Here is a 9,536-nt window from a genome sequence, read left to right on the forward strand (position 1 = left end):
ACACACGACAACACCTTCGATAGGCATAAGCCGCGAACAAAAAGACCGGCAAAAGGAACATGAAACTAGAACAATAACGTTAGCTTCGTCGGTTATGGTAACACATGCAGCACAGATTGACATGACGACGTCAACATCAACGAAAAAGGCGAAAGCCAACGGCGTGAAAAGAGCAGCAACAAAAAGAAGCGAACATACAGCGCGAAAACTCGCGATGCTGCCAATGCAGTCGAAACAGCATAAGAGCGGCGTATAATCGTGGAATATTACCTACATTTCTTTCTTCCCGACGAATTCCCCGCTCAGCTCCCTCTTGCCGCCCGCCGGGGTCGCCGGCCTCTTCTTGCCATCGCGCTTCTCGTCCCACGGGTGCAGGAAGAAGACCTGGATGATGAAGCAGATCATGCCCACGCAACCGAAGAAGATGAAGGCAACGGCCTGGCCCTTGTCCTGGTTGCCCGACAGGCCGCCAGAGATGTGCTCGGTCGCGATCGGGTAGCACACGTTGATGACCAGGTTGAATAAAAACTGGGTCACCTGCGTGAGCGACGCACCGCGGGGGCGGAACGACAGCGGGAACATGTCCTGCGTCAGCACGTAGTAGCACGGGCCCACACACACCTCGAAGCCGAGAATGAACAGCAGGATGCCAGTGATGGCCACGCCGTTCTTCACCTCCGTCTTCTTGCTGACACCAGGGTACACGGGAATACCGCACATGAACAGGCACATGCTCGACGTGAAGAGCGAGCCGAAGAGGAACAGCTGGCGCATCGTGAACACGTACGAGAGCGGGATCGACGCAAGCGTCGTCACGAAGTTCCACAGCATCACAACGAAGTTGCCGACCAGCGGCGCCAGGCCAAGACTGCCCATGATCGTCGGCGCGTAGTTCATCACAGCGTTGATGCCAGTCAGCTGCAGCGTGCCAGCCATCACCGCACCCATCAGCAGGCGCGGGACCATTTCGACGTAGCTGTACTCGTTCGGGTCCAGCTCGATCCCGCCCTCCTCATCGTCGCCGCCGAACTTCGCCCGAGATTCGCTCATCACAATCCCAAGCAGGATCGTCAGCAGGCTGAACAGGGTCGAGAACGCGCACAGGCCCTGCATGCGCGCCATCACCATCTGGTCCTTGTTGCGGTCAAAATACGTGCTCTGGCCAAGTGCAAGACCAACCGCCGCCGCAATGAAGATGCCCAGCGTCGTGAACACCTGGAACATCACACCAATCGTGCGCTTCCACTTCGGGTGCGCGTTCTGGTCAGTGTACACAGGACACGCAACACCGATCACGCCCACGAACAGGCCGATCACGAAGCGGCCGACAACCAGCACCCAAAACTCGTTCTCGCCGGTCGACACATGGTACATCACGGACGACACAACACCCACGAGACCAACGAGCAGAAACGAGAGCCTCGCGCCGATCGTCGACGCAAGCGGGCCAGCAAACACGGACCCGATCAAGCAGCCGGCAATCATCGAGCCGGCGAAGATACCGCTTTCCGACGACGAGTAGCCCGACGGATTCTGGCACTCCTCCGCGCTGTAGGACCACCTGCACCGCGAGTCTGCCTCGCACTGGGCAATCGCACCCGGCATTTCCGCAACACTCGAGTAGGTGTACGTTCTGCGGCACGTGATCTCGGGCCAGCCACAGTAGCTGGTGCCAGTCGCGTTCGCAAACCACTGGCAGTCGGCGTTCGGCGCCGTCGTGCAGCCTCTCTCGCTGCGGAAGTTCGCGCAGTTCGTGCTGTAGCCAAACAGCGTTGAGTACACGCCGACAAAGCCGATCGAGTAGCCGTTCAGACACCCACCAATGGCCTGCACCATCGCCACACGGACATTTGACATGGAAAAAAATGGAGGCGAGTCATCCTCGTCCCCGAGCTTGTTTGCATCAGGGCGTGCCGGCTCCTCGGACAACCAGTTCGAGCTCTGCACGTTCGCCTCCAACTTGTCGCTCATGGTTGCTGACAGTGCCCTCAGTGGGTTGGTTGCACGAAAGAAAGGATAGCGGTCAGCAGAAACAGCGTCGGCAGTGGGGTATCGGCAGCAAAGGGACGTGAGAGCTTGAAAAGTAGGTGTGTCGCTTTGCCTTGCTTGCGGAGAGATCTACAGTGCAGTGAAAGTGTTACTGCACACGTGTAGGGGTGGGGGACAGAGAACAGTGGAGGCACATGAGGGAGACAGAGGAAGGACGCGCGGGCGGAGTGAGCCAGCACACGCACAGGGATGCACAGGTGCACACAACGCTACACCGCAACATCTCCATCACGCCGTCCTAAACGGCAACGCGGAGACGGCGCCACGCCGGCTGGTCGGCGCAGCGCTCCGCGCACACTCACGCAAGAGGAGCAGTGGTGTGTGTCTGCTATTCACAGCTACTTCAAACACTCAGCCAAGTCCAGGAACAGTTAGCAAGAGAGGCGATGTGCCTTTCCGCGGCCCCGCACCCATCCAGGTGGTGCGGTGACAGCGGCCGCTAAAGGAGAAAGAGAGCAAGACAGAAACGAGACAACAAAAGCGCTCCACTAGCTCTACTCACATGTGCAAAAGGAGACGAGGTCAGCGACACGCGCTGCGGTTCTTCAGAGGCACATCACGCTGGCCGTCCCGTCTTCGCTTGCGCGCGCCGTGAGGCTTGCGCAGCCCGCCGGAGAGGACGGCGAGAGGAGCGAGCAGAGAGAGGAGCATGCGTCCACATTTGCTTTTGGTCGAGTGAAACAGAGAAGCCTCTAACCATCTTCTCCGCTCACACTCTTTTCCCGCGCCGCGTCAGGGCACACCAGCGTCTGCGCGCAGACGAGACGGCCGTCTCCAACAGGCATCGCCCCCGTCCGCACGCGCCGCACCCCTGCGCACGCAATACAAATGAAAAAAAGAGAAGGTACCGCTTTTCATCTTTTGGATACTGCCGTCCCTTGCGCTTGCCGCGCGCCACACCGCCCGCTCATCCCGCGTCCCACGTCCTCCACACCACCAGCACCGGCAGCAGGCAACACAGCGCAGGAACCGTGCTCCCGCTCGCGCAAAAGACGAAGCCGTCTGAACAAGCGCGCCTGGGGGGGGGGGAGGAGAGGACCCGGGGGACAACACCCACAACACGAGTCGGACACTGTTCGACGAGCGCACGCGCAACACGCGCATGGCCGCACGCAGAGGGAAAACGAGGCACGTCACAATGAGACCAGACAACACACATATATCGATGGATACAAAGAGAGAAAAGAAGGACTGAGGACAGGGGGAAAGGGGGAGGGGGGTAGGGAGGGAGGGGGGATGTTACATAAGAGAGAGGAAAAGAAGGAAAAAAAAACTCCAAACGTTTTCGTTTTCTATAAAACAGTACTGTGGGACAAAACGCGTGAAAAGAAACACGTACAAGGCTGCGGCGCATGACCAACCACCTGGCGGGTGCAACCTCGTAAGGCAAGTATAGAAACGTAAGGGCAAGGGATGTACTACAGGAAAGCGCAAAAGTACCCGATCCTAGCAGCTCCACGCCCCCTCCCAACTCGCCCACGCTGCGCCCCAACTTGCTGCTGCTGTCGACATCCGACATGCAGGCAGCAGCGCGGCACAGAAGCACATGACTAGGTGTCCATCATGACAACCACAGCAGTTCATAATATTCCGACCAGCGCGCACGTCTCCTCAAAACAACGCAAATGAGAAGTGCGTTGGCGCGGCGCGGGGCGCCCCGAAAGCGCGATCAAAGTCAGCGGAGTCGAAGCCGTCGCCGCACGCACACGCACGTCTAGTCACGGACACAAGACCCTGGATGGAGGCGAGAAAATAAGGCGAGAAGACCAGTGCAGCGTCTTCCTAATTCTGCTCACTCAGCCCTGTTGCCGCTGAGCGAGGAGCTCAGCTCCCTCTTGCCGCCCGCCGGGGTCGCCGGCCTCTTCTTGCCATCGCGCTTCTCGTCCCACGGGTGCAGGAAGAAGACCTGGATGATGAAGCAGATCATGCCCAGGCAACCGAAGAAGATGAAGGCAACGGCCTGGCCCTTGTCCTGGTTGCCCGACGGGCCGCCAGAGATGTGCTCGGTCGCGATCGGGTAGCACACGTTGATGATCAGGTTGAAGATGAACTGGGCCACCTGCGTGAACGACGCACCGCGCGGGCGGAACGACAGCGGGAACATGTCCTGCGTCAGCACGAAGTAGCACGGGCCCACACACACCTCGAAGCCGAGAATGAACAGCAGGATGCCAGTGATGGCCACGCCGTTCTTCACCTCCGTCTTCTTGCTGACACCAGGGTACACGGGAATACCGCACATGAACAGGCACATGCTCGACGTGAAGAGCGAGCCGAAGAGGAACAGCTGGCGCATCGTGAACACGTACGAGAGCGGGATCGACGCAAGCGTCGTCACGAAGTTCCACAGCATCACAACGAAGTTGCCGACCAGCGGCGCCAGGCCAAGACTGCCCATGATCGCCGGCGCGTAGTTCATCACAGCGTTGATGCCAGTCAGCTGCAGCGTGCCAGCCATCACCGCACCCATCAGCAGGCGCGGGACCATTTCGACGTAGCTGTACTCGTTCGGGTCCAGCTCGATCCCGCCCTCCTCATCGTCGCCGCCGAACTTCGCCCGAGATTCGCTCATCACAATCCCAAGCAGGATCGTCAGCAGGCTGAACAGGGTCGAGAACGCGCACAGGCCCTGCATGCGCGCCATCACCATCTGGTCCTTGTTGCGGTCAAAATACGTGCTCTGGCCAAGTGCAAGACCAACCGCCGCCGCAATGAAGATGCCCAGCGTCGTGAACACCTGGAACATCACACCAATCGTGCGCTTCCACTTCGGGTGCGCGTTCTGGTCAGTGTACACAGGACACGCAACACCGATCACGCCCACGAACAGGCCGATCACGAAGCGGCCGACAACCAGCACCCAAAACTCGTTCTCGGAGGCCGACACATGGCACATCACGGACGACACAACACCCACGAGACCAACGAGCAGAAACGAGAGCCTCGCGCCGATCGTCGACGCAAGCGGGCCAGCAAACACGGACCCGATCAAGCAGCCGGCAATCATCGAGCCGGCGAAGATACCGCTTTCCGACGACGAGTAGCCCGACGGATTTTGGCACTCCTTCGCGCTGTAGGACCACCTGCACCGCGAGTCTGCCTCGCACTGGGCAATCGCACCCGGCATTTCCGCAACACTCGAGTAGGTGTACGTTCTGCGGCACGTGATCTCGGGCCAGCCACAGTAGCTGGTGCCAGTCGCGTTCGCAAACCACTGGCAGTCGGCGTTCGGCGCCGTCGTGCAGCCTCTCTCGCTGCGGAAGTTCGCGCAGTTCGTGCTGTAGCCAAACAGCGTTGAGTACACGCCGACAAAGCCGATCGAGTAGCCGTTCAGACACCCACCAATGGCCTGCACCAACGTAACCCTGGCATTGCTCGCCGACAGGAACGGCGGAGCGTCGTCCTCGTCCTCCATGACGTTCTTCGTTATGACGTCGTGAATGGGCTCCTTTTCGGACCTAGAGCTCCGCCCGTTCGCCTCCAACTTGTCGCTCATGGTTGCTGACAGTGCCCTCAGTGGGTTGGTTGCACGAAAGAAAGGATAGCGGTCAGCAGAAACAGCGTCGGCAGTGGGGTATCGGCAGCAAAGGGACGTGAGAGCTTGAAAAGTAGGTGTGTCGCTTTGCCTTGCTTGCGGAGAGATCTACAGTGCAGTGAAAGTGTTACTGCACACGTGTAGGGGTGGGGGACAGAGAACAGTGGAGGCACATGAGGGAGACAGAGGAAGGACGCGCGGGCGGAGTGAGCCAGCACACGCACAGGGATGCACAGGTGCACACAACGCTACACCGCAACATCTCCATCACGCCGTCCTAAACGGCAACGCGGAGACGGCGCCACGCCGGCTGGTCGGCGCAGCGCTCCGCGCACACTCACGCAAGAGGAGCAGTGGTGTGTGTCTGCTATTCACAGCTACTTCAAACACTCAGCCAAGTCCAGGAACAGTTAGCAAGAGAGGCGATGTGCCTTTCCGCGGCCCCGCACCCATCCAGGTGGTGCGGTGACAGCGGCCGCTAAAGGAGAAAGAGAGCAAGACAGAAACGAGACAACAAAAGCGCTCCACTAGCTCTACTCACATGTGCAAAAGGAGACGAGGTCAGCGACACGCGCTGCGGTTCTTCAGAGGCACATCACGCTGGCCGTCCCGTCTTCGCTTGCGCGCGCCGTGAGGCTTGCGCAGCCCGCCGGAGAGGACGGCGAGAGGAGCGAGCAGAGAGAGGAGCATGCGTCCACATTTGCTTTTGGTCGAGTGAAACAGAGAAGCCTCTAACCATCTTCTCCGCTCACACTCTTTTCCCGCGCCGCGTCAGGGCACACCAGCGTCTGCGCGCAGACGAGACGGCCGTCTCCAACAGGCATCGCCCCCGTCCGCACGCGCCGCACCCCTGCGCACGCAATACAAATGAAAAAAAGAGAAGGTACCGCTTTTCATCTTTTGGATACTGCCGTCCCTTGCGCTTGCCGCGCGCCACACCGCCCGCTCATCCCGCGTCCCACGTCCTCCACACCACCAGCACCGGCAGCAGGCAACACAGCGCAGGAACCGTGCTCCCGCTCGCGCAAAAGACGAAGCCGTCTGAACAAGCGCGCCTGGGGGGAGGAGGAGAGGACCCGGGGGACAACACCCACAACACGAGTCGGACACTGTTCGACGAGCGCACGCGCAACACGCGCATGGCCGCACGCAGAGGGAAAACGAGGCACGTCACAATGAGACCTAAGAATACGTTTGAAAACATTGCATTCGTCCATTAGTCCTTCCACCGCGAGCCCGCACACAAAAATGTACACGCATACACGACGACACTTCACCTGCCGCTGCTGCGCCACGGCTACATCCTCGGCGTGTAGGACGAGCTGCCCTGCTGCCGAATCGGGCCATGCGCCTCGCGGGCACTTCGTGTCCGTCCTCGTCCCTTTCTTTCGCGCACGTGCTGCGTGATCGGCGCCAGACGGACCCGGGTGCACGGCACGCCTTGACCCACGCGGGCCGCGTGCAGGGTCCGCCTCGAGGGTGGAGGCGGTGGGCGTCTGTCGTGCAGATAGCAGGGAGGTGGTGGTCCGGGCGCATGCCGGGTGAGCTCAGAGACCATGCACACCGTACCTCAATGGCATGCCTCGCCCTGAGGGGCCTCGAGCCGCGGCAGTCCGCAATGTGGACCAGACCTTGCCCTCCACACCGACGCCTGCACGACTCGAGGGTGCTCTCGTGACGCTGCCGGCATCTGTGCCACATCAGCCCACCTGGGCGGATGGAGGAGGTGCCGCACAGTGCCCACACCAGCGGGCCTCGGGGCTCGCTGCAGTCAGCGGCGTGTCCGCGTGGCTTGCCCGCATGCGCCGCGACAGGCGGGACGCCGCCGTGAGTCTGTGGCGGCAGGGGCATTCCACCCCCTCCTGAGTCCGCACGCCTCTGACAGGCGTGGCCGTGCCAAGCGAAAGGGGCCCGCGCAGAGACGTGTGCCAGCGCGCGAAGGGCTCATAGCGTGCCATCCGGAAGAGAGGCATAGGGGTGCAGCGATGGACAGCCAACGGCGGAGCCACATGCGGCGCGAGGGAGATGCGCGTGCGCAGGTCACTGCGTGCAGGAGCATGGCGTGAGAGGAAGTGTGCTCTGAGCCTCGAGCTGTCGGCAAGTCGCGCGTAGCACACCGGGCGCAACGCCGGGTCGGACGCTCTCATAGCAAACAGCGGGTGGGGGTGGGGTGTGGAGGGCGGAGGTGCAACAGTTCTAGCGGCGTAGCGGGCAGCACGCTGCGCGCCATGTCGCCACCGCCGGCCGCCTGCCACTGCAGGGATACCAGGTGCGGAGAGGTGCCTCTGCGGGACGGGGCGAGGGTCGTCTCCTGTCGTCGTGGCGTCTGAGACCGGCGACCAGGTCCGTGCTGCATGCAGTTGGCGGCGGCTCCTCTGGCAGTGCCCATTCTGCCCGCCTGTCAGATCCGCCCTTGCGGTCCACCCCGCAAGGACGGAAGACAGAGTGAGGCGAGAGGCGCACCCGACGGGCCAGCGGTGCCAGCATGTGTGCTCGAATGTGTCGTCATATCCCACTCCCCACCCCCGCCGCGGTGAGGCCCCTGCTGAGCGCCATGAGAGAGGGTGAGTGCGTAGCAAACAACCACACATGCTCTTCCGTGCCTTGGTTTATCGGGCTGTCTCTGCGACAGGTCGAGTCCCAGCTCAGCGGCTGCGCACTCGGTGCGACAGCTGCAAGGGCGGCGGCCGCTCCGGATTTGCTGTTTGCCTGTGCCGCATCACCTGCCCACAGACGGGTAAGGGAGCCTGGCAAGACGGGAGACTCGCTTCGTGCACGCTGCTCACTACCCCTCGTCTGGTGAGCCCGCCCGCAGCCCGCCAGCAAGTGATACGGAGAGGTGCACGCGACTGCTGCGCGTGGGGGAGTTGTGTGCGTGCGGAGCTGTGAAGCGGTCGATGCCTGCGTGCCCGTATGAGCACCGTCGAAGGGCCGCGGCAGGACCGTGATCCAGCGTGTACGCGTCCCGCGCCAAGTGCGCGAGGTGGCCTTCTTGTGTGAGTGCGGGGAGATGCAGGCGGGTGCGGCGCAGCAGCACGGTGGGGTCGGGGTCGGGGGGCAGTAGACGGGCCTCTTCGAGCAGGGCCCTGCTGCCTGCGTATTTGGGGGGTACCCGCGGTGACAGCGTCTGCGTTGGTGTGGCGGCGCTCAAGGGCCCTCCCGCAGTTTGTTGCGGGCACTGTCCCACCACGCGGTGGCACCGTGCCGTAGCTCTGATTCGTCCAGTGCCGTGTAGAGAGTGCGGAGAAGATTCTGTGGTGGACCACACTCGCGCGAGCGCACTGCCCTACGCCTGGCAAGTTGGGCCACGGCTGTTTTGAGAGCTTGTGCAGCGTGTCGGTCCACGCCGCGCAGCGGTGGAAGGCCCACGCCTCCGCGGCGAGGGTGGCGATCCTCCTCCAAGGGCGTGCGTGCAGGAAAGAGTTTCAGCTGGTTGGGGTGCTGCGCACCGAAGCGCGTGCAGTTGGTTTCGGGGAGGGGGGCACTCAGCACCATGAGGTGCTCCAGTGTTCAGTGCTCCACCCTGCCAGGGGCGGGTCGCGGTGTGGCTCGTATGACCGTCCTGGCTGCGGAGGGTGTGAGGAGCGCGAGGTCATCAGCAACGGAGGCGTGGTGCCGTCCGGCTGTCTTGCTGAGCTCCACCTGCAGCGGGGCGACTACAATGACGAAGGGAAGAGGCCCGGGGACAGGCCCTTGTGCGACTCCGCGTGTAAAGCGGTCCATCTTCGATGCCCTCCCCCCACACCCCCCCAGTAGAGGGCAGCGCAGACGTGATAATCGTCTGAGAAAGCCGTGGTCCGGCGAGTATGGCGCGGGCCTGCGTCGGGCTTCCTCAGCGCCGTGATGCGAGCACCGCGATCGACCGAGTCACACGCGCGGATGCAGCTCGCAAGCACTGCTCCTCTCCTGGTACCCCGACTGGCGCTGCACTACGTTGTGGAGGAGCATGTCC

At 61.9% G+C, this 9,536-nt stretch overlaps 2 protein-coding genes across 2 annotated transcripts; both read right to left on the reverse strand.

Annotated features, from left to right (window-relative positions):
• Positions 1 to 270: 270 nt before the first annotated feature.
• Positions 271 to 1,971, reverse strand: LMXM_36_6280 (glucose transporter, lmgt3; the record flags this gene model as incomplete). The annotated part of the gene is made up of 1 exon (XM_003874937.1): positions 271 to 1,971. One exon carries the CDS (start codon positions 1,969 to 1,971, stop codon positions 271 to 273), a length of 1,701 nt encoding a protein of 566 aa, XP_003874986.1.
• Positions 1,972 to 3,841: 1,870 nt separating this feature from the next.
• LMXM_36_6290 (glucose transporter, lmgt2) lies at positions 3,842 to 5,545 on the reverse strand (the record flags this gene model as incomplete). Its single annotated transcript, XM_003874938.1, has 1 exon — positions 3,842 to 5,545. The coding sequence occupies one exon, from the start codon at positions 5,543 to 5,545 to the stop codon at positions 3,842 to 3,844; it is 1,704 nt and encodes a 567-aa protein (XP_003874987.1).
• Between the last annotated feature and the right edge of the window lie 3,991 nt (positions 5,546 to 9,536).

This window comes from Leishmania mexicana, chromosome 20 (assembly GCF_000234665.1).
Source record: "Leishmania mexicana MHOM/GT/2001/U1103 complete genome, chromosome 20".
Lineage (NCBI taxonomy): Eukaryota > Euglenozoa > Kinetoplastea > Trypanosomatida > Trypanosomatidae > Leishmania > Leishmania mexicana.